Below are 26,126 nucleotides of genomic sequence, written 5' to 3'. Positions count from 1 at the left end.
ATACTAAAGGCAGCAGAATGCATGTAAAACATTATGAATGTGCCTCAACTTAATTAAATCTTCCTACATTTTAAATTCTCCTTAGTGCAACATAGGTTTGGGAGAAGAAACAAAGTAGTGATCTCTATATAAATTGCCATATAGTAACATTAAAGTTTATGTAAAGTTTTCACACTGATAAAAAAAATTTGCAAGCCTAAGAATGTTAACACCAAGTCTTATGGAATAAAACAGTCACAAAAGTGTGTACACCAAACACCATCAGTGAAACTAATTTTTTACTTACTAATATGAGAGTAACAATTCTGGTAAGCATCTAGTCAATCAGATTCAAACAAAATTTAGCAAACAAGTAGCTATCGCCTTTCTCCATTCCTTCTGCAAGAATAAAATGGAAGAGACGTAACTGTTATTGTTACAAACAATACAATAATAATATTTTCTCCCATAATTGTGACAGGACAGGCATAACCAGTGCAGAAAGTATGTTTTTGGCATGTCTTAACATATAAAATTTATTCCATATTATTATAGTGGTATCTATTTAATAACATTATGCATTTCAAATCTGGGTCACTTGTTATCTGTAATAAATTTCTGCATGACAGCATCTGAGAATATGTGGAGACACAGCTGCTGCAAAGTCATTTAACCAAGAAAAAAAATGACTCAGATTTTACTCACATTTAAAAAATAACTAATAAATAAGGAGGGAAGGCGTAGGGCTAACTCAGAGTCTAAAAATTCTGCCGTTAATGACTTTTTTGTCTCAGAGTTAGCAAAACAGTTTGATTGACATAAACTGGATCTAAGAAATCACCCTTGATCTAAACAGAAAGTGTTCTATATTTTCAATGATTTACCTCTCTGCCTACACTTAAGCCATAGAAATCCCAGCGGGTCTCCTTTCTGTTGTGTATCTGTCACGAGAGGACTTTGGTTATAAACTATTGGGGTTGATACACTTCCTTAGCACTGGGTGAAATGGCACAGAAGTTACATGGGAGCATTTTATTTCTGCTGACCTGCCAAAGGACCTTACAATGCAGAGACTTTAAAACTGAAACAAATGCACACACAGTAACCCCAACATGAGTCCTTCTATTCCTCAAGGTTTATAAAATAAATTTTCATCACCAGTTAATCAGAGTTCATCAATCTACATCAAAAAAAAAAAAAAATGTTCTGCCAAAATGTTTTGTTATTTGGACCCTTTCAAATGACCAACCCAGGGCTGAAGGAAAAGTTCACAGGAGGAAGAGGATGAGGATCCTCAGAAACCGGTCCGTGCTCCTGTGTAAATGCAGAAAGAAGCTGCAGAAATAGTCTTCTTCATTCAGTGATGATCCACTTTTCCAGCTTCCAGTTTGTTGGTCCAGAGTCTCTTGGAGGTATGTTCCTTAGGAATACAGGTAGGCTGTCCGCTGGGTGTGTGGCAGCCCATGGTTATAACCCACTGTAGTCAAGTCACGAGGCAGTGAGAGCTGGAACAGTTAAGTAAACACCGCCATTCATAGCACAGGTATGCCCACGTGGCGTGGGTAAAATCTAAGACAATTTCCCGCAGAGTCCAGGACCGCAGGCCCGACAGGAGAGCGCTGCCGCCCGTCCCTCCTCCAGCGTGGAGGCACCTCTCTCTCTGCTACCGTGTTACCTGAAATGAATTTTAAAAGTTAGCATTCAGCACCCTAGACCCACCACAGGTATTCCTTCCTCTTAACAGACCCAGAAGTCCCTGTCTGCATCAGATGTGTACAATTTAATAGTCGGGCCTCTTGGTCTGTAACCAACCTCTCCCAATCAGCTGTTGACATCAAATTCTTCTTTATATTTGTCTTCCTTTTAGGTTGCAGAGGAAAACACACCCAGAACATTCCACAACATGGTTATAGGCCCTAGTTCTGTATCTTGTGGGGTTTATAAAAAATCCCAGTAGATTAGGTACATTGACTGCTCATCAAGGTAACTCACGTATGCTAAGACATGCTTTTATTAATGGGACTAAACTTTTGTCAGATGAGTGCTGATTTAAATCAGTGTATGTCAGGATCAGCATACTGCCTTCGTTATATTTTTAAGGAGCCACTAAGCACAAGGTAGTTAACTTTTGTTTTCAAAAATAGATTATTTTATAAAACTACAATATTTTCTGAAAATGTGGTGGTTTAGACGCTAAGTCGTGTCTGACTTTTTGCAGCCCCATGGACTACAGCCTGCCAGGCTCCTCTGTCCATGGGATTCTCCAGGCAAGAATACTGGAGTGGGTTGCCATGCCCTCCTCCAGGAGATCTTCCCAACCCAGGGATCGAATCCAGGTCTCCCTCATTGCAGGCAGATTCTTTACCATCTGAGCTATGAGGGAAGCCCTTTCTGAAAACGTACATCCATTAAAAAATGTGTGGTTTCTTCCACTTTTAAGCACCCAGGCTAACCATTACTTGGGATCTAAGAAAACAGGTCTGCAGTTTCTATAGTTAGATTTCATCATGTAATAAATTGTACAGGTTAGATAATACACCAACTAGGAATAAATAGAAGCATAATACGTTAACCCATCTACACCATCAGTATACTTTTAAGTAAATTATATTCTCTGATCACATAGTCATCACGACTACTCAGTGATAGTCATCATCCAATCAGGTATGTATTCAAACTTCAGATATGCTTTTAACTGACACAGTCCTTTATGTATGTATTCTACAACTGCTCTTTTGTTTGCTATATAGTATTCTCAGCACATAGTATTAAAACTCTTTCCTCGTGGAACTTAGCTAAAATAGGGGTAGATAAAGTTTTTCTGTGAAACACCAAACAGTAGGATATTTTCAGTTTTGCAGGCCAGTCACCGTTGTATCTACTGCACTCTGCCTTTATACCACAAAAGCAGCCGTAGGCAATACATAAACCAGTGGGCATTGCTAGGTCCCAATAATCTTGATTTTGGGATGTTCAAATTGAAATTCACAAAATTTTCGTGTTAAGAAATACATAGTCCTTTTGGTTTTTTCCCCAACCATTAAAAAAAGTACAACTCATTCTTTCTCTGCTGTTTCAATGACCTGTAAGCTAAGGGCCAGATTTGGCTCAAAGGACATAGCTTGCTTCTTGCTAGTCTAGAGGAAAAGGGCTGGACAAACAGGTAAAAGAAAAGTATATCAAAGGTGACATAGTGTGTGGAGCCCAGGACTGGGGCAGGGAGGGGAGACGGCCGCTATTTCACAGAGGCTTGTCGGGGGAGGAGGTGCCTACAGGGAAACTTGACAGAATGGCGCCCTGACTACTTGAGCCAAGAACTGTCCAGGGAGAGGGAAACGCAAGGATTTCGGCCTTTTTCTGAGGGAGGCACAGAGATGAGACAAGCAATGTGGTTCCAGGCTGTCAACAACTCAGAGAGACCACTTGGTAAGAGGGGAGCCACCAGGACTCGTGACAAATACAGGATGTGTGAGAGAGGCGTCAAGGACAACTCTCGGGTCTTAGGCTTGTGCAGCAGGAGGAGGAAGCTGGTCACTTTCTGAGCAGGGAGGACTCTCTCTCAGCCTCAGGTTCCTCGTCTGCTAAATGAAAACCAGTAGCATCTACCCTCCTTAAGTTGTTGCGAGAAGGGAATGAAACTGCACGAAGGGTGTGCTCACTGCCTGTCATAGGGTTAGTGCTCAAGGAACAGTGACTGTTGTCATGGTAGCTCTTCCTGGATCTTTCTTTCATGCATCTGTTTCAAACCCAACCATCTTTATAGTCAGCCAAGTAGCAGTCTACATCTAGGATGTAATTCTCAAAAGCATCTTATCTGAGGAAGCTCATTCTCCACATCCAACCCGTTTGGGACCCTTTCTGCACTGACAATGGGAAGAGGTACTTTCAGATTTGGTTGATTTGAAAATTTTTGTCTCGTTGATTGTAGGCGGAAGGTGCATTGCATTTTGGTGGATAAAAGGCTGTTATTGTGTCACTCTCAGCTCCACTCTCATGTGACACAGTGCCCCAAAAAGTTCAGGCTCTGACTCTAGGGATCAGAGAAGCTAAGACTTCAGGATAAAAGAGTCACCTCGGCGCAACCTTGAAAGACAAGTAGACTTGAGAAGTGGGAGGGTATGAAGAGGAAGGTGTGGACACAGAGGCCCATCCCAAGATGCTTATATCCTACATTTTCTAGCAGTTACCAAGGGGCATCCATCGGATGGTTCCAGGAAGGAACCTGGGCAGGGACCTCACCCTCGTGGCACAGAAAGCCAAGACAAAGGTGGGAACCAAGAGCAGGTAGGGAGCTCGGGGAGCTCAAAAACTGAGGGTATACTGTTTGCTGATCAGAATCTCCCTAAGAACACTTGTTCTTAAAGTATGGATTTCTAAACCCCATCCCAGAACATCCTAGAATGAGGCTCAAAATAGTTGTGTTTTTAACAAGTTCCCATGATGGTTGTTCTACAGCCACTGGTATCATTAAACAGTTATAACATGGTGGTAGAGAGGATGAGGATGACCCATTGCAGTAGACCAAGAGCCAGAGGGAAGGGTATCGATTACGGACCAGTGAGGAAGGAACCAGAGGAATCGGTCACCTTAGATCCTGAGGGAGAGGGAGGTGTGGAAGAGAGTGTCTTACCTCCTCCCTCTAGCTTTTCCAGTAGGAAATACTGCAAACGCTTGGACACTTAATAGAAACTCTGAAGAACAAAAGGAAGCAATGGGATCAGGTAGGATGCTTACACACACAGTTACCGAAAGAACTACCCTATTGGATGAAGTAGTCTTTTTTCCAGCTTTAGCACTACTGCTATGTGGGGCTATGTAACTCTGTCGCGGGGACGGCCCTGTGCATTTCAGGATGTTGAGCCGCATCTCTGGCCTCTAACCACAGAAGCCCACAGCAACCCCCTCCCCAGTGTGTGACAACTAAAAACATCCTCGGACATTGCCAAACATCTCCCTGAGGGCAAAACTGTCCCTCGGTGGGAATAACCACTCACAACGCATACTTCTTTACTCTTAGAGGTCTTGAAATTAGGAACATGTAAAAATCTAAAGCTTCTCAAACTTCAACGTGTGATTTGCTTGTATTTGCAAGCGACAAAAACACCCTTCAAACCATTGCCTGTAGTGCTAAGAAGACACTGCACACTTGTAAGGAGTCTTAATACTGACAACTCAAATAGGGAGAAATGACTTAGCACATTTAGCAACTGCAGAAGACCCTGGTTTGATTCCTGGGTCGGGAAGTTCCACTGGAGAAGGGATAGGCTACCCACTCTAGTATTCTTGGGCTTCCCTTGTGGCTAAAGAATCCACCTGCAATGTGGGAGACCTGGGTTTGATCCCTGGGTTGGCAAGATCCCCTGGAGAAGGGAATGGCTACCCACTCCAGTATTCTGGCCTGGAGAATTCCATGGCCTGTATAGTCCAGGGGGTTGCAAAGAGTTGGACACAACTGAGCAACTTACACTTTTCACTTTCAGGTAATAAAACTCAGAATTTAAGTAAGGAAAATCAAGGCAGGATGTCAGAGAAGTTAGATTTCCCCCAACAAAGCAGTACCCGCCTCCTCTCTGGGGATATTGAAAACAATACAAGCAGAATCAACTCAGTGTCTGCCTTGCTGGTTAGGGAGCTGTCCACGCTCATGTTCCTATCTTCATCTAAGACTATTCATATCTCAGGTTGACTGCTAACTTTGTTACATTCGCATTTCAGTGGAAAAGAAAATTTGGACCTAGATGCCTGACAGTAGCTAATCTTTTTCTTTTCGCCTTTCTGCGTTGTGATGCTGCCATGCATGGACTGTTAACGCAAATGGAAACTATTTTGCTATATAGTTAATAATACCCCCTTGAGAGCGGTAAGCGTTCTACCTTTATGTGACTGTGGTCTCACCTAGGGTGTGAGGTCCAGGGTCAATTTTAAGACACAGCTTTTGTGAGCTCGATGCCAGTCACCATTCCACAAATGAATTTACTCTATGTGCATAAGCTCCATAAAAGACATAAAATGTTTTATATAGTTCAAGTCACACCGACTTGGATTACTAAAGGAAACAAAGTTTTATGACTCCAAGATTATTCTCCAGTGCTGTATCACAAAAAAGAAAAAAGAAAAGTAGCTATGTAGCATGAGGGCTGGGGGAACTGTATCATGCTTCTGCAGCTTTTCACAGCGCTAAATGAAATGTCACTGCCGTCGAGGATTCGCTAGAGCAAACTCCTAATCCCAGCACATAGAGCTACAACACCCCTCCAGGCCCACTTCCTGCAAATACCCTCGTGAACTGTATGGAAACAGCAGGGAGCTGCGCAAGCAAGGGGCTCCTCAGATGCATTCTGTCCCAGAACACAGCTGACTGGTGCTCAGTATCTTATTTTATATTTCTGTGTAAGAGTCAACGTTTTGCAAGATTATGCTTCTATTATTTCTTAGTCTACAAGAAACATGAAAAAAGGAAAGATTTATGGTTGACAGATTTAAGACCCTAGCTCTTTGGCCACTGCCAGATTTGGATTTCGGAAGAGGTAAGGGAAGAGAGGCTGATGGGGGCCCATGGGAAAGGACAGTGGGATTATCTTAAGGCAGGATTTGCTTAACAGGCACACTTGGGTTTACCCAGATCGAAAGATTGTGGGAGCGGGTTAGAAGCGGAGCAGATGAAAATGATGGCAGTGTTGGAAACAGTGCTGCAGTGACCAGTGGGTGCGTGTGTCTTTTAGAATTAGGGTTTCCTTAGGGTATAACATATATTCACTGCTGCTAAGTCGCTTCAGTCGTGTCCAACTCTGTGCGACCCCATAGACAGCAGCCCACCAGGCTCCCCCGTCCCTGGGACTCTCCAGGCAAGAACACTGGAGTGGGGTGCCATTGCCTTCTCCAATATATTCACTTCCATGTGTAAAATAGACAGCTAGTAGAAAGCTGCTGTATGACACAGGGAGCTCAGCTTGGTGCTCTGTGATGACCTACATGGGTGGGGGACGGGAGAGAGGTGACAGATGCATCCATATTTTTTGCTGTTCACAATTAAGTGAATCAGCCATAACACTGAAAAGCAATTATACTCCAATTTTTTAAAATGGTGGCAGTATTAACTTCCTTCCTCTACCAATAACCTCCATGAACTTCTCCTGCCCTGGATAAAGAAGCATAGATCAGGTTATTTAACCTAGTGATCATGATATCACTAACAAGGACAGCTTAGTTGATAATTGTAATTAATGTTAAAATGGTCTTGATTTTGGAATTATTTTAAAGAATAAATCAGACAACATACTAGACTATTAATCTGAGATGTAATAAATATCAGCTAAAATTTACATGTAAAGTTTATTTTTAAATCTTGTTTTACAATAGTATGTTTTAGACTTAATCTTTTATTAATGACTTGTTTAAATATTTATAAGATCTTGTTTATTATAATACCTCATGTGCATACATAGGAGAACTCACCTGTTCTTGTCCTCAGTGGCTGAAGATGACTGAGAACTTGAGTAATTCAAAACACTCATAAAGAGGGAAATGTAAGCAAGGTGAGAAACCATTCAAGGGATATTTTTCCTCCTCGGGGGGCCAAAGCTGACACAGCAACCAGGACTAAGCAGTCATTCCATTCCAGTGTGTGTAGCTCATTAGAATCCTAGACTGACCTGTTTTATTAATTTTTGTACAAGAAACAGTGTGGAGATATTCAGCCAGCTCTGGGACTATTGGGTGAGTGACCCAGCAAGGGGCCCTGATGTCACCGCTCTGCTCCCAGACAGGAAGCTGACAGAATGAAGCAAGTAAGTGGAGCACTGCATGTGAACTGAGTGTGTTTTACATGATGCACTCAGAGATACAAGGGATGTGCATCCTATCCGTGAAGGATTCCCTGAATAATGGTTTCTTTCTAGAGAAGAATGGCAGAAAGCGCATTCCTTTGCAGCTGGCAAAGCACCATAGAAGGAGGACTAACCGAGGCTGAGACGGTTGGAGCAGAAAGAACGAAGGTAGGTGCTCTGCAGTTATCTAGTGAGGGCCACACAAGCAGAGGTGAGCTAAGGAGCACAGAGAAGCCACTCAGAGATTTGGGGGTGGACTAGCTTAGCAGATCTGCAACTCACAAAAATGACTCCATTCTATGGAGAACAGGCAGGAAGGGAAGCAAGAGTGGATATGAGGAAGCAACGTTGGTCATCCAGACACAGCGGAGACCACCCGGGGATGGTAACTATGGTGATGCAGAGAGGGGGCGGGGTGTGGGAGTACCAGTCCCTAAGACAAAACAAGAGTGTGGACAGCAGGAGAGGAGAAAGAAGTTCAGTTTCTGGCTCGAGAACTGGGTAGAAAATGGTGTGTTTCAGAGACGCAACTAGAACGAGGATGAATGGGCAGGAAACACGACTTACAAGGCTTGAATTGGAGTCTTCAGCCAATTCAGCCAGACTAAATCTCCTCCGAGGTGGCAGGTATTCTATTTCAGTGAGTCACCAGGATGTGGGGTCTGGCCACGCTGGTTTGATGCACGGGACTGTCAACTCCGAAACCTTTACTTTAAATCGGCCCGTGAAGGAGCTGAAATGAATTCAGCAGCCCTGCTTCAGATAAGGCATCCCTCCACCAGTCCTAACTCCATAAATCTGAAATGGAGGGTGATGCTGAGAAACGCGCTTTTCACAGGGCCCGAGTGGTAGAGGGGCATTGCCCACGGAACTTTACCAACGTAACATTACCCTCCCTCTTGGCGGCAGGATGAAATGGAGGGGGCAGGTTACAGGAAGCGGAAGCTGCCAAGTACAGCTGTGCTCTGTCTATACTTGCCTTGGTAGTTTTGACTTTGTTGCCACTGCTACAGGACCAACCTGAGTAATCGGGCAGCACTCGGCAGTCCTCTCCTTCCAAACAAGGATCCATGTGACACCACCATTTCTGAATCACAATGGAAGCTGGAAGACAAAGGCACGTAACACTTGTGACGCGGTTTCTTCCCTCCAAATCCAGGCAACATAAAGCTCAATGCAGGTTAGTACACTGGCTTCCAAGACTGCGTATAGGTGTCACCATGAGGAAGGAATCCAACCACCCATATACTTAACGGAAAAACACCATTTCTTTTTTATGCAGTTGGCTAACATTATGATGTAGGTAGTAAGACCTCAGACTGTGCGGCCTTCTTTAAAGGAGCTCGGACGAGCTGTTTTACTCTCAGCTTCGGTTTCTTCACCTGTACCATGGGGGGAAAAATAGAGCTCCCCCCCGCCCAAAGGATGGCAAGGGGATACAGCTGATCCACGTAAAAGCCCTGGCTGACTTTGCACCAGTCACTGTGTTGTCAGGAAATACTAGCTGTTACTGTGTCTCTGGCTGCAGGTAACAGTGGTGGATGCTGATACCGCAGGTGTGAGTGCTGCTGACAAGAGTGTCAAGACAGAACAGACAACATTTTCATCCCAGAAGGTGCTCGTCTCTCCATGCCGTCCCAGCTAGGTGAGTAACCGCCTGAGTCAACTGGGCGCCAAGTTAGGAGGGGGAGCACTGGCGCCCCTTCGCAAGCCCTCATTCTCGACCAGTTCGCTGGCTTACCTGCGACTGCCCTTCACCTCACGGTCCCCACAGCCATCTGCCAATACAGTGATTCATGCTGCAAGCCCGTGAATCAGAAACGAGCACCCCAGTTCTCTGAGTTTGCAGGTAAAGATGAGAAATTAAGGGAAAAAACCATCAGCATGACTAGTTATTCCCACAGATGTCAAAGGACAAAAAAGACTGTGATAGGTTTTTTAAGGGGACCCCACGCAGTGGGCTGGTAGAGGACCAAGCTCCAAAGCTGCGGGTAGTGTGTGTGGATTAGGGGTGGAAGTAGATTAACCTTTCGTTGTTGTTTAAATAGTAACAGGTTGCTTTTTTTTTTAAATACCCCAATGGATTCTAAAACTGCCTCAGAACTCTGAAAGTCAAGTTCAAGAAAAAGTAGGCGTTACACAAGCCTACCTTGGAGGAATCCAGACCACCACCATAAAGTAAGTGACACAACTTCCCAGTGCATATAAAAGTCAGGTTTACACTACCCTATAGTCTATTAAGGGTGCAATGGCACTGTATCTATTTTAAAAAAGCAAACCCTCAATGTATATATACCGTGATTAAAAAAATATTTTACTGCTCAAAATTGCTATCATCTGAGCCTTTAGTGAGTCATATTCTTTTCACTGATAGAGGATTTGAAGTATTGCAAAAATTGCCAAACTGTGACACAAATACACAAAGTGAGCAAAGGCGGTTGGAAAAATCGTGCTGATAGACTCACTCAGTGCGGGGTTGCCTCAAACCTTCAATTTGTCAAAACGCAGTATCTGTGAAGTACAATAAAATGAGGCATGACTAAATTCTAACAGTTACTTTCTCGTGAATGCAGGACACCTTAAAAATGAAGGGAAGACACCTAGTAATTTCAAATTCATTACAACTCTAAGGTTAACAGTGGTTATTTTTTTCCTGTGGTTTATACAGGAGAGAAAACTGAGGTCCGGTGGTATTAAGCAACCTGCCCAAAGTCACAGTTTTTGCAAATAGCCAAATGGCATTTGAACACAGGTGCCCGAGCGCAATGCTGAGTACCTACCTCCTCCCCAGCAGAGGCCCCTACTGGAGGCAGCAAACGCGACGCAGCATGACAAGGGGACAGAATGGTTCCATTACCGGCGGAAGTGACGGCTTACGGTACCTTCTCTGAGTGCAGCCACCATTCCAGGTTCTGACCCAACACTGAGGTGTTACCCAGTGAGTCCCCTCCAAACCAAGAGCAGTGCCCGAGTAAGGCAGATCTGTGATCTAGAATAACCAGCTGCTACTGAAATCAGAAGGTGCCAACACTGAGAAAGGCATAGCGCTAAATGGGTTATTTACTGTGTCAGAGACTGCACTCGATGGATGGACGCACTGGGGTCAAGTCTATGCAAGTTGTATTTTTTTCAGCCCCCAATATCACCACAGTTTCACCTTAAAATTGTACAGAGTGGTGTCATTTTGAAAGCACATTTATGTACTGTCCTTCTTGTGAATTGTCCCCAGAACCTCCCCAGAAAAGGAGGCAGATGGTTCCAGACCAAACACCAGAGCTTTCCACACCACGAGCAGTATCTGAATCTAGACTGCATCCATCAATCTTTCTGCTTACACCAGAGTTTAAGTAATAGTTTAGACGAGTAAGTGCTATGCAGAGTTGACCATATGCATAGTGCTGACTAGTCACTCCTTATTTTCTGAATGCCTTAGTCTGGTCCCAAGTAGGTACAAAGATGAGGAACCTTCAATTTAAAATACCGTCTCCAGGACAGAAAAGTTACATAAATGTTGACAGACTTCATTGTATTTACACAGAGTTAAAATTGAACATGAAATACTGTCCAGAAAAATCTTTACAAGTGTTCCAATGACAAACTTCCTTCCACTCAGCAGTGGGGACCTGTGTGCTCCTGGCAGGTATCAGAGCTACACGGAGGACTCGAAAGCAGCTCTGACAGGTGCCTAGAGATCCAAGAGAAGGTAAGAGGGACAGCGAAGGGCGAGCAGGAGACATGTGGCTGAAGTGAGGGGTCAGCAGGAAGCAATGGACATTCAGGGGCAAGTGAACACTTGGTTCTCTCAGCTCTAGGAAGCTTGTGACCAAGGTAGTGCCCTCAGCCAGGAAACCTGTGTCCCCAGAAGATGAGAGAATGTAGAACAAAAAGGAGTCTGAGAGAAAAGACCAGCTGAGGTGGAGTGAGGTGAGAAGTCTGGGAATAAACTCCCTGCCGAGGAAATGGATGAAATCCAATTATCTCACCTTCAGAGCAGAGAAGTGCTGATATCTCCTCACTGGACCATGGGGACCCAAGACAATGCTGTGAGAAATCTAGAAACGGATCTTGGGGGAAAGATGATGGATTCAGGCATTCATCACAGACAAATAGGCCAATTCCTAACTGAATTGCCTAGTTTTGTTTAAAGATTGAAGTGTATTTTAATAAATAAGCATGTATTGCTGCCTTATGGAATCATTTACCACAATCCTGTCATTTAATTGGAAAACACAGAGCGTATTTCTAAAGACAGATTCACCACTGACTCCTAAAACTAGCAAAGCTGTCCTGGACTGTAAAGCACTGCTACTGGTAAAAAAGAAACTGCTCATAGCTGATAGAACGCAAAGAGGGAGGGGCTTCCATAAGCACATACTGTATCCAGGATAAAGGTTTTTGTGAAACAGTTAATCCCCAATGTTCTTTCAGGAGAGAGAGACATAGTAAGAGCCGCCCAGGTAGCCAAAATACAAGTTTCACATTCCTTTAGGAGTTAAGGATTGAGGAAGGAACGCACAGTGAAGGTGAAAACCAAGCGGGGGATTGACCTAACAGAGAAGAGAGTGATTAACAGCCTGCGAGTGTCAGCCCGGAGCGCACACGGAGCAGGGCTGTAAGCTGAGACAAAGGACTCAGAAATAGGATTCTATTAAAATAACTCTTGAGAACATCTGCCCACTTAACTGAGTCTTGTCTCCGCAGGAAAATAAGTTTGTAGGAGGAATACATTTTTTTTTTCCTGTTACCAAGTACCATAATATATTTTAAATGAGAAAGTTATCTTGTCACTTCTATTTTTAAAATGAAATTCTTTAAAAAGCCCCATGCCTTCCTGACTTAGGAAAACACAAAATATCCCTATCTTCAAGCTGCCGAGCTGTAACAAATTTCTGGTTTTATGCAGGAAAGGAAATTTTAAAAAGACAGTGATGCTCCCGTTTTATGGGAGCGGCTAGTACTTCCTATACGTTCTCTTTGGGGGACCGTGTGGCGAGGCGGCTAAGTAGCTAAGGAAAGCTGATGCACTGTCTTTATCTCTCTGTTGTATAAAATAGATGGATGTTTTTGGTTTCTTGCCCGTGTTCCAAATAAATATTACTCTAAATACATACTCTGTTTTCTTTAATACATAATTATTTAGATAAGCCCACCTTCAAATAAGATTAAGAGGCTCACTTCTCTATAGCTGGTCTCTCCCTTCTTGATTTATTTTGATTGCTTTTACAAACAGTTAAGGCTTTTCTAAAGAAAAGTGTTTCTACACTGACACTACGGACAGAAGATGTTTAAGAAACATCTTCCCCAGGATATGTGTCCTCTGGAAAATGGAAACCGTCACAAGAACATCAAAACAAGAAGAGGTTCTGATGTATTTCATCTTTAGCTCTTTTGCTCTTACCTGCGTTATTTCAAGACACCTGACATGTTCCTTAAATATTAAGCCACTGATTAACTTTTAAGAAAGGTATGTGGAAAACCTTGCCAATAGACATGCTTGGTATTCAAGAAAGGAAGCCATTAGAAGCTGACCCAGGTAACATGCATAAAAGCGGTAGTGGGAGGACTGTGATTTTTTAAGGAATCTTTTACTTGTTCACACATTTCACCTATGACCCAGTATTGTTATTTCCACAGAGTACAAAGTGAGGCTGTGGATGAAGACATACACACTCCTCCTCTGTGATCTAAGATGCTTCTAAATGCCACCTCACACAAGCACATCCACACACAGCAGAAACCTCAAAGGCGGGGCTTCTCAACCTTGACACTCCTGACATTTGGAGCCATCTAATTCTTCACTTCAGGGGTACAGCCTACGCATGTTAAGATATTCAGCAGCACGACCCTCTCCCCCAGCATAAAGACCAAAAGCATCTCCAGGCATTATGACATGTTTCCAAGCTGGAGAAAACCTCCCGCAGTGGAGCAACAATGGTCTCCGGTCACCTACAGTCATGATCCAAATGTCCTCAGCCCAGAATGAGAGGATTTGTTGGTTCATCAAACCTCATCAAAGCTTTGCTGGGTGAAAATACAACTCACTCTAAGTAAACATGTCAGCTCTAGTCCTTGTCTCCCTTCTTCCCCCCACTGAAGGTAATTCCACAAGTCTAACATCTACATGTTTCTCTGTCCCCTACAGACACACAAATCCTGGGCTCACCATGACACCTATGCTGACAATCCATCTGACCTGTCAAATTCAGGGAGCACATTTTTCCTTCTGAGAAATATTTGATATGAACTTCGCTCACAGCATTTCCTACCTTTCTTATTGGCAGAATCTGCTTCATCCACTCTCCTTGAATACAAATTCCCAGACAGCAGGCAGGAAGTCCAAAAATGTGATTTGCTCTCAGACCTTTACTATCAAGGCCCTGTGTATACCTCCAGATTTGTCTTCTGCCATTTCTGAGCCAGACGAGCTGCTTCCACTTCCCAAGGCTGCCCCGCTCATTCTCAGGTGCTCTACACGCCTCTCCCTCCTACATAGTAAAGTCAGACTCATGGCTCCTCATGGGTACCCCTTTCTCTAAGAGTCCTTCATTTACTAGACTTTAATTATCTATCTTGCTTATTATTAGCAAACTCTGGGTTGAAAACAGGACCTCCAGCATCTAGGACTTGCCAGGTACAAAAGAGCTAAATTAAAACTAGATAAATGCACACACATATCCTTCCAACTTTCAAAGTGTTTCAGTAAAGGATACTTCATTGTCACTTAGCTGACCAACACCGAGAAAAACTCAGAAAACTGCTTCATCGCTCAGGTAGCACAGAGAAAACAGCTAGTAACAAAACCTTGTGAACTCACATCTTAAAGACAGACCCCACATCTGACCACACAACCCACAATTCACAAAAGATGTCTTCAGGACACAAAGTAACTCTTATCCTTAGTGAAGTCTGACATCTCAGAAAAGGCATTGGGACATCACTGAAAGAAAGGAGAAAAAAAAAAAACCTTTGAAAAGTAACTGTCTTCTAGTCCTAGGCTTTTGTCTTATTAAGCTTTTATCAACCTGATGTTTAGAGAGCATTCAGTTTGACAAAATAAATTAAGCTTCATTGTACTACACGTTTATCTCATTTTATCATAAACCAATCCAGCATTATCTCTATAGGGCTATATTTTGATAAATGTGTAGAATACAGTTCCTACCACAAAACAGCCTTGTCTATGCCCGAAGAAGATGCAAAAGGAAGAATGCTTAACAGCTAAATAGTTTCTGTTTCAGGATCCAAGTAATCACAGCTTCAATCAAATAATTCTTCATTCCTTCTCCCAAATCCCAAATGTGTATTACAGACACATTTCAATAATTCAGGGGGATTTCATAAGTTAATTATAATTTTTAAAAAAGCTGGATGGGAGGAAAAAAGAGCTATTTTTAACTACTAAAAGCTGTAATTTCCCAGAAAAGCACAAAAAACACTAGATAAGTATCTGTGGTATGGATTAACAAAAACGCATAAAGATAGTCCAATGTCTGTACCAAAATTAATGCCCCTCTTCTTGCCTTTAATTTAAATGTAAATTCAAGTAAATTTTATATTTTAGATCCTATCCTTATTGACAAATAAGATAAAAGGAAGGTATCAGCAGACACTAGGTCTCCCCACATGCCAGTTAGCAGCATGATATTGCATAATTATTATGGGATAAAGATTAAGCAGGTAAAGCTAAAAAGCCCGATTCAAAACATATTCAAATAAGGAACAGAAGATCAGAGACATATGAGAACAGACATACATCCTAACTAGAGTCTAAAGTACAACTTCTAACACCGCCTCCGTGACTTTGAGCCCATGAACGCTGACTATTTGAGCCCAACACCGACTATTTGCCAGGCAGTGCTCGTGCAGGGGACACAGATATGAAGACTCACAATCCTCTCTCTCTCAGGGTTTTGGGATGCCCTGGCCACCAGATGTTACACCAAGCTTACACAATGGCATAAAGCTTATCCTGCAACACAGAAGCTTCAAGTCCCACGTTCCCACTTAAATACACTCGCGCATCTGGAGTGCTCTGGAGGTGCACATGCTTAGCGGCTCCCATTCACACTGGACACACGGACATGATGCCACTCAGAGATGGAGATATACAGAAAGAACACTTGCATCATCACAGAAAGCTCTACTGTGCAGATTCCGCTCTGAGACCAGACACTCGGTCTCCACCACTCACTGATCCTACCCACCAAGGCACTCAAGTAGCCTGTGAGCATGTTTCCTTTGCCACAGACGGAACCAAAATGCCTTTCAGTAGAAGAACAGCTAAATAATTACAACCTGCCCATATGAAGGAATGCTGTAGAGCAATTAAAAAGGAAACAGGTCAACACGTACTAGGACACAAAGATCTCCACAACATAGTACTAACAGGAATAATGCACACTGAGTTAAGAAATAGCCACTGGGATATCCTATCCGTTTGTGTAATACACATTCATACCAAGATCGACCACATTTTCTGCAGACCTGTTTTAAATACACAAGTATATATATTGACCGAACAGAGAAATGTAGTTACCCAGAGAGTAGAGGCCAAAAAGGATTTTCCCACATATCAAATGTAAAACAAGCTAGTGTATGGTAAGGGATTAGCATTTCCTTTACTAAGAGACAGATGCTAATGGGAACTACTGTACTTTGTAGTTCCCCAATAAAAGTGCTTTCTGAATTGTAACACATGATTTAGACATACAAGATTTTTATATTCAAATTTCCCAAACCAGACAGAGTATGAACACAGTTTATGTAATGATTCATGACTTCCTGTAGACGTGCAAAGTCTACAGAGGTCATGTTTGGTCTGGATAAAATGGCAGAGTAGGAAGAGCATGAGTTCATCTCCTACCCTGGAGACACCAAAACCACAAACAGATACAGAGCAACTGTTTCTGAGAATGACCTGAAGGCTGGGAGAACAGGCTTTCTGCAAGTAAGTCTATAAAGAAAACGTCACGTCCAAACAGGTAGGAGGGGCAGGGGCGCAGTGCAGTCAGAACCCACACCCCTGGTGCGGGACCCGGGGTGGGGAGGGACGTCACGACCGGGAAGCCCCCAGCCCAGGAGCGGGCGGACGGGCCCCACGTCGGGTGGCCCAGCCCAGGGGTCCTGCACCAGCAAGGTGAGCTCTTAGAACGGCCTTGAAAACCAGCGGGACTCAGGGCGAGGAGAGCTGGGGGAACGCAGACAACTGACACTCCGCTCTTGAAGGATTCACACACAAACTCACTTATTCCAAGTCCCAGAACACAGGCAGCAGCTTGGAAAGTGCCCCTGTCACACGGGAAGGAAATTCAGGGACTACGTTTAGGACGAGTACCAGAGAGGCAAGCCTCTGGTATCACCTCCAGGGACAGAAGTGCTGACAGGGGCTATTTTCTTGAACCCTCTTTTTACCTAGCTGGCCCAGTGCCGCTGTGCGGCATTTCTGCAGCCCCATCTACCGCGCTAACACTGTGCCCCGCCCCGCTGGGGTCAGTCCCTCCCAAGGAGAGCCACCCTTCCCTGGTGGGCCACCTCAGCGCCCAGGTGCCCCTGCAAACCAGCTCCCATAAGGGGAACTCTGCACAACCGCACTCTCACAAGAGTCATGATCAAGCCTCACAGCCGGTTGTCCCAGAGACCAGTTTCATACCCAGGACGTGCCATAAACAGTCCTGGCCAAGCCACACAACCAGCCAGCCAGGGCATCAGCCCTGCCCCCATTGTGTCTGCAGCAGCAGAGACTCAGCCCTAAAAGGAAGGTGCACGCGGCCCACGCCGGTGATTCCGGTGTCTGGGGGGTGCAGGGTAAGGCGGAAGACATATGGGACCTGAGCCCTGGCACACTCCTCTCTAATCTGCAAGCCAGGAACACTTCTCCAGGGCTCTGGTTGCCAGAAGAACCGGGGTGGGGCATGGAGAAGTGCTGCCCGCCTTGTGGACATTTCCTGTATTAACAACTTTAAACCCAGTGTTTCTGGCACTTCATATTTACAAGGTTTATGGGGCTGTAAAGCACGCCTGCTCTCAAGAAATGTCCTGGGGTAGGTAATCGAAAAAGAATTCAAAACATGGAGGACTTTCACGAAGGCAATTTCAAGAGATAAATTTAACACAGCTTTTTTTCTTTTAAGCACATGAAAAGATGCTCCACATGGCTCATTATTACAGAACTGAAATCAAAACTACAACGAGGTATCATCTGCCACTAGTCAGGATGACCAACATCAAAAATCTACAAATAATAAACGCCAGAGAAAGCATGGAGAAAAGGGAACCCTCCTATGCACTCGTTTTGGGAATGAAAATTGATAACAGCCACGATGGAGAACAGTATGGAGGGTCCTTAATAAACTAAGCAAAGAAGCACCACATGACCACTCCTAGGCCCATATGGAAACAAAAACCACAACTGGAATTGGCACACACACGTAAATGTTCACTGCAGCACTGCTGGCAAAAGCCAAGGGGTGGAAACAATGAGAATCTCCATCCAGAGATGAACAGATAAAGAAGAGGTGGGACATATATACAGGGGAATATTCCTCAGGAATAAAACTGAATGAAAACGATGCCTATTCCAGCAACATGGGTAGATCTGGGTATAATCATCCTTAGTGAAGGAAGTCAGACCGAGAATGACAAAATGGCCATGGTATCACTGATGCCTGCAACCTCAAAATCGATACACATGCACTCATTTGCAAAACAGAAACAGAATCACAGACATAAAAAACGAACGGTTGCCAAAGGGGCAAGATGGGGTGGCAGGAAAACAAATTAGGAGATTGAAATTAACATAAACACAGTAATATATTTCAACTAGAAAATCAACCAGGACCTATTGTATAGCAGACGGAACTCCACTTAACACACTGCAGTAAGATGTATGGGCAAAGAATCTGAAGAAGAATTGATACATGCATATGTATAACTGAACCAGGTTGATGCAAACTGAAAAGAAACACAACATTGTGTGTCAATGTTACTCCGATATGAAACAAAAATTAAAAAGATAAATGCCAACGACACAGGCCTTGGACCCCTGGCCTGGAGTCACATCCTTGGAGCCTGAGCCACCCTGAGTCCCAAGGCTGGACTGGGTTGGAGCTGGGGAGGATGTGCCAGTAAATAAGCCCCCTTAAACCTGAAGTGCCTGGTCCCTGTGGATGGGACCCTGATCTCCATATCCAGATGCGCCCTCCTACCGCTCAAGCAAACCTAGAGCTTTCAAACGATGCTGACCCTTTGGGCTGGGATCTTAAAGAAGTCTCCTGTCCTCCAACAACCCCAGTGGTGGGCTTCCCACCAGCAGCCTCCTTCCTGGCAGTCCTCCCACCTAAGTACCATAGCACACTCAGCATCACAGTTAGGGGAGGGCTTGGGATTTCTGTGGGGAGTGCAGGTTAAGGGGGAAGAAGTCATGAGACAACTCTGGAACAGATTTTCTCTGGGGCTCTGGTTGCCTGAGGAACCTAAGTGGGGCCAGAGAAAGGGCTGCCGTCTTATGGACTTCTCCTGAAACAACAAATTGAAAACCAGGACTTAGGACACTTCAAATTCACTATTCGCAGATGTAAAGGACACCTGCCCTCAAGTAATGTCCTGAAGTAGATAACTGAAAAAGAATTCACAAGGCAGACCTTCAAGAAGCCAATTTCAAGAGGTCAATTTGACATACCTTTTTTTTTTTTAAGCACACGGAAAGATGCTCCATGTGGCTCATCATTAGAGAACTGCAAATCAAAACCACAATGAGGTATCCCCCTTACCAGTCACAATGGCCATCATCATAAAGTCTACAAACAGTAAATGCCAGAGAGCACATGGAGCAAGGGAGCCTTCCCATTCTGTTTTTTTGGAGTGTGAATTGGTACGAGTCACAATGGAGAACAGTATGGAGGTTCCTTAAAAAAATAAAAACAGAGCTATCACACGATCTAGTCATTCTACCCTTGGGCCTAAAGGCAGAGAAAAACTGGAAAAGATGCTTGCGTGCCAACATTCACTGCAGCACTAGTTACAATAGCCACGATGGGGAAGCAGCCAGTATGTCCATGGACAGATGGATGACAAAGAAGATGCGGTACAGTTACAATGGAATATGACTCAGCCATTAAAAAAAGGAAGAAATAGGGCCACTGCCAGCAACATAGATGGATCTAGAGATGACCGTACTAAGTGAAGGAAGTCAGAGAACGACAAATAGCCTACAAGATCACTTACGGGTAGCATCTAAAAATCAATGCAAATGAACTCATTTGCAAAGGAAAAACAGTGACCCACACCTTAAAAACAAACTTAGTGTTACCAAACAGAAAAGGTGGAGCAGAGGGAGGGATAAATGAGGAGGCTGGGATGAACATATATCCATTAATATGTATAAACAAGTTAATCAACGAGGACCTACTGTGTAGCACAGGCAACTCGACAGAACACTGTAATAACCTAAACAGGAAAACAAAGAAGAATAGATAGACGTCTATGTATCACTGAATCAAGTTGCTGTACACTCAAACACAAGATTATAAATCAACTATATTCCAATAGACATTAAAAAGATTTTTTAAATGCCATCAGTATTCCCCTCAGGCCTCGGGTACCTGGCCTGGTGTCACATCCCTGAAGCCTGAGCTGCCTTGGGTCCCAAGGCTGGACTGGGGTGGAGCTGAGGGGCCTGGGGAGGGATGTGCCAGCAAATGAGCCCCCTTAAACCTGGCATGCCTGGTCCCCTGTGGAAAGGGAAAGTGTTAGGTGCTCAGTCGTGTCTGACTCTTTGCCACCCCATGGACTGTAGCCCACCAGGCTCCTCTGACCATGGGATTTTCCAGGCAAGAATACTGGAGTGGGTTGCCATGCCCTCCTCCAGGGGATCTTCCAAACCCAGGGATCGAACCCGGGTCTCCAGCACTGCAGGCAAATTCTTTACCATCTTAGCCACCAGGGAAGCCCTGTGGATGGGAACCCCTTCTCCAGATCCAGGCAGGCCCTCCTACAGCTCAACCAAACGCAGTACACCCAAAGAACAGTGGACCCTCTGGGCCAGAAGAGCTCTAAAAAGTCACCTGGTCTCCAAGTCTCCCGGAGCTGGGGTTCCCACCAGCTATCTCCTTCCTCAGAGTCCCCCCACCTACAGCACCCTCAGCATCACAGTTCTGACAGGGCTTAGGATCTGTCTGGGTGGTGGAGGGTAGCGGGGGAAGAAGTCGTGAGACAGGAGCCCTGGCACAGCGTACTCTATAACAAGCCAGGAACATGACTTTCTCTAGAGTTCTGTTTGCCCAAGGAACCCGACTGGAGCATCAGGAAGTGCTGCCAAGAATTTTCCTGGGGGTACAGTAGATAGGAATCTGCCCGCCAATATAGGGGACACAAGTCTGATCCCTGGTCTGGGAAGATACCACATGCCGTGGAGCAACTGGGCCCGAGCGCCACGGCTACCAAGCCTGCACTCTAGAGCCTGTGGTCTGCAACAAGAAAAACCACCACAGTGAGAAATCCAAGCACCACAAACGAGAGTAGTCCCCGCTCTCTGCAACTAGAGAAAAGCCAATGCAGTGACAAAGACCGGGCACAGCCAAACTAAATTAATAATAAAAAGTGCTGCCGCCTTGTGGACATTTTCCATAACAACAACTTTAAAATCGCGTCTTATGGGCACTAAGAGTTGGGCACGACTTAGCGACTTCACTTTCACTTTTCACTTTCATGCATTGGAGAAGGAAATGGCAACCCACTCCAGTATTCTTGCCTGGAGAATCCCAGAGACAGAGGAGCCTAGTGGGCTGCCGTCTATGGGGTCGCACAGAGTCGGACACGACTAAAGCGACTTAGCAGCAGCAGCAGCAGCATATACACAAGGCCTCAAGAAATGAGGCCATTTATCTCCTCAAGAAATGTCCTGGAGTAGGTAGGTAATTGAAATCATGAATTCAAAACAGGTCAGACCATAAGGAAGCCAATCTGAAGAGGCCAGTTTAACATACGCTTATTTTAAAGCACAAGATGCTCCACATGGCTCATTATCAACCATCTGAAAATCTACACAAGGTGTCACCTTGCACTGGTCAGAGTGGTCATCATCGAAAAGCCCACAAAGAATAAATGCTGGGGAGGTTGTGGAAGAAAGAGGATCCTCTTCCTACACTCTTAGTGACGATGTAAATTGGTATAGCCACTACGGAGAACAGTATAAAGTTTCCTTAAAAACTAAGAATTGAGCTAGCATATGATCTAGCACTCCCACTCCTGGGCATATATCCACAGAAAACAGTAATTCACAAATATAAATGCACTCCAAGTTTCACTCCAGCACTGTTTACATCAGCCAAGACAGGGAAGCAATCTAAATGGCTATCGATAGATGAATGGATAATGAAGATGCTGTATATATACACAATGGAATATGACTCAGCCATTAAAAAGAAAAACAATGCTATTTACAGCAACATTTACAGAAAAACAATGCTATTTACAGCAACATGGATGGTACTGGCAAAGTAATATCTCTGCTTTTCAATATGCTATCTAGGTTGGTCACAACTTTCCTTCCAAGGAGTAAGTGTCTTTTAATTTCATGGCTGCAATCACCATCTGCAGTGATTTTGGAGCCCAGAAAAATAAAGTCAGCCACTGTTTCCACTATTTCTCCATCTATTTGCCATGAACTGATAGGACCAGATGCCATGATCTTAGTTTTCTGAATGTGGAGCTTTAAGCCAACTTTTTCACTCTCCTCTTTCACTTTCATCAAGAGGCTTTTTAGTTCCTCTTCACTTTCTGCCATAAGGGTGGTGTCATCTGCATATCTGAGGTTATTGATATTTCTCCCAGCAATCTTGATTCCAGCTTGTGCTTCTTCCAGCCCAGCATTTCTCATGATGTACTCTGCATAGAAGTTAAATAAGCAGGGTGGACAATATGGCATATTGAAAAGCAGAGATATTACTTTGCCAACAAAGGTCCATCTAGTCAAGGCTATGGTTTTTCCAGTGGTCATGTATGGATGTGAGAGTTGGACTATAAAGAAAGCTGAGCACTGATGAATTGATGCTTTTGAACTGTGGTGTTGGAGAAGACTCTTGAGAGTCCCTTGGACTGCAAGGCGATACAACCAGTCCATTCTAAAGGAGATCAGTCCTGGGTGTTCATTGGAGGGACTGATGCTGAAGCTGAAACTCCAATACTTTGGCTACCTCATGTGAAGAGTTGACTCACTGGAAAAGACCCTGATGCTGGGAGCGATTGGGGGCAGGAGGAGAAGGGGATGACAGAGGATGAGATGGCTGGATGGCATCACTGACTCGATGGACGTGAGTTTGAGTGAACTCCAGGAGCTGGTGATGGACAGGGAGGCCTGGTGTGCTGCAATTCATGGGGTCGCAGAGTCGGACATGACTGAGCGATTGAACTGAACTGAACTAGATGGTACTGGAGATTATCAAATAAAGTCAGAAAGAGAAAGACAAGTATCATATAATATCACCTCTATATGGAATCTTTTTTAAAAATGATAATTAATGTATTTATTAACTTATTAGAGAAAGAACTTAATGGTTCCCAGGGGTGAACCTATAGATTGGGAGTCTGGGATTCGCATGTACACACGCTATATTTTTCTTTTATCTGTAAATGTATTTGTTACAAGCATATATCCCAAACCATGAGGTCATTTTAAAATGATTAAATATATATACATATGTGTGTCATATTTAATATATAATGACATGTTATATATATAAGTTCAGAACTTTTTTATTGAGGTAAAACTGAAAATTACACACTGCTGTATTAAAATAGATAACCAACAAGGACCTATTATACAGCGGCCTGGAACTCTGCTCAGTATTCTGTAATAATCTAAATAGGAAAAGACTTTGGAAAAGAAAAGATACATGCATATGTGTAACTGAATCACTTTGCTGTACACCTGAAACACAATGCTGTTAACTACACTCCAATAAAAATCATTTTAAAAACAACAGAAAAAGCACATACATTTCAAGTGTCATGGAACATTTTCTAGGATAGATCACATTATTGCCATAAAACAAGTCTCAATAAATTTAAGATGACTGAAACCAAGAATCTTTACCAACCACACAAGTATGAAACAAGAAATCAAATCGCAAGAAGAAACCTGGAGAAAACAAAGATGAGGCGACTGAATAACATGTTACTAAAAAAACAAAAACAAAAACAAACAAAAAAAACCACCAATGAGTCAATGAAGAAATCAAAGAGGAAATCAGAAAATATCTCAAAAATAAAAATAAAATACAATTTTCCAAAATCTATAGGATACAGGAAATGTAGTTCTAAGGCGGAAGTCATAGTGATATAGGCCTATCTCAAGAAACAAGAAAAATCTGAAACAACCTAACTTACCATCTAAAGAAATTAGAAGAACAACAAACACAGCCCAAAGTCAGCATAAGAAAGAAATATTAGAGCAGAAACAAATGAAACAGAGACTAAAGAGAAAATAGACAAGATCAATAAAACTAAGAGCTGGTTCTCTGAAAAGATAAACAAAATTGATTAACCTTTAGCCAGACTCATCAAGCAAAAAAAGAGAAAGGGCCCAAATAAATAAAATCAGAAATGAAAGAGAAGTTACAACCGACACCACAGAAGCACAAAGAATAGTAAGCGATTAGTACAGATAATTATATCCCAGCAAACTGAACAGCCTCAAAGAAATCTAGAAACATGTCCTTCCAAGACAATCAAGAAGAAATAGAAAATGTGGATAAATTGATTACTAGTATTGAAATGGAATCAGTAATCAAAAAACTCACAACAAAGTCCAGGATCAGATGGCTTCACAGATGAATTCTATAAAACACTTAAAGAAGAGTTAATTCTTTTCATATTATTCCAAACATTTAAAGAGGAAAGAATGTTTCCAAACTCATTATCCTTATACTAAAACTACAGACCAAAAGTTAAGACCAAGACTCTACCAAAAAAAAAAAGAAAATTACTGACCAGTGTACGTAGTGAACATAGATGCAAAAAATCTCAACAAAATATTAGCCAGCCTAATTCAACAATATACATTAAAAGGACCATGGTAGCGGTTCAGTCACTCAGTCATGTCCAACTCCCTGCAACCCTATGGACTGTAGCCTGCTAGGCTCCCCTGTCCATGGGATTCTCCAGAGAATACTGGAGTGGGCTGCCATTTCCTTTTCCAGGGGATCTTCCTGACCTGGGGATCAAACGTGGGTCTCCTGCATTGGCAGGCAGATTCTTTACCAACTGAGCACCAGAGAAACCCTAAAAGGACCACATGCCATGGTTCAGTGGGACTTATTCCAGGAATTTTAGGGTGATTCAATATCTGCAAATCAATCAACGTGATATACCACATTTACAAAATAAAGGAGAAAACTGCACGATCATCTCAACAGATAAAGAAAAAGCACTTGACAAAATTCAACATCCAGTTGCTTAAAAGCTCACAACAAAGTGAGTATAGAGGAAGGCACCTCATGTAATAAAAGCCACAGACAAGAGACCACAGGCAGCATCACACTCAAAGGTGAAAAGCTGAGAGCTTCTCCTCCAAGATCAGGAACAAGACAAGGATCCCTATCATCACTTCTATTCAACGCAGTATTGAAGTCTCACTCCTATGAAAAAGAAATAAAAGTTATCCAGATTAGAAAGAAAGAAGCAAAACTGTCACTGTTTGCAGATGTTACAATAGTACATATTTTTAAAAAACCTTAAAGACACCACCAAAAAACTTAAAACTGATCAAGGGATTCAGTAAAGTTGCAGGATACAAAAATCAATATACATAAGTATATTGTATTTCTATAAACTAGTAATAAACTATCAGAAAGAAAAGTTCAGAAAATGATCCCACATGGGATAAGTCAACCTCATATACCACTGGTGGGAATTTAATCTGGTGCAGCCACTGTGGAAAATATTGAGATTCCTCAAAATACTAATATTAGAACTACCATATGATCCAGCTATCCCATTTCTGGCTATTCATCCAAAGAATAAAAAAAACTAATTGGAAAAGAAATATGCACCCCTATGTTCATTGCAGTATTATTTACAATAGCCAATGTATGGATAAAGAAGATGTGAGATATAGATGTGTGTGTGTATGTGTGTGTGTGTACACATGCACGCACGCTCAGTTGTGTCCAGCTCTTTACAATGCCATGGACTGCAGCCCACCATGCTCCTCTGTCTGTGGGATTATCCTGGCAGGAATACTGGAGTGGACTGCCATGCCCTCCTCCAGGGGATCTTCCTGAGCCGGGGATTGAACCCACGTCTCCTGCATTGGCAGGTGGATTC

General features: G+C 43.3%; 1 protein-coding gene across 2 annotated transcripts in view; it reads right to left on the bottom strand.

The window, feature by feature from the left end:
• Positions 1-261: 261 nt before the first annotated feature.
• Positions 262-26,126, bottom strand: part of TAFA4 (TAFA chemokine like family member 4) — a 208,235-nt gene continuing 182,370 nt past the window's right edge. The window contains 6 exon segments of one of the 2 annotated variants that reach the window (NM_001076435.1): positions 1,093-1,654; positions 8,785-8,909; positions 9,547-9,642; positions 10,271-10,316; positions 11,789-11,869; positions 25,295-25,438. Coding sequence is in view for 1 of the 2 variants with exons in the window: in XM_024983037.2 (XP_024838805.1) it covers positions 1,643-1,654; positions 8,785-8,909 (137 nt within the window). In the remaining variant the exon portion in view is untranslated. 2 annotated transcript variants of the gene reach the window in all.

The sequence above is a fragment of the Bos taurus genome, chromosome 22 (genome assembly GCF_002263795.3).
Source record: "Bos taurus isolate L1 Dominette 01449 registration number 42190680 breed Hereford chromosome 22, ARS-UCD2.0, whole genome shotgun sequence".
Classification (NCBI taxonomy): domain Eukaryota; kingdom Metazoa; phylum Chordata; class Mammalia; order Artiodactyla; family Bovidae; genus Bos; species Bos taurus.
The sequence above is the reverse complement of the archived record's forward strand: the minus strand, read 5'-3'. Positions and strand labels throughout refer to the sequence as shown.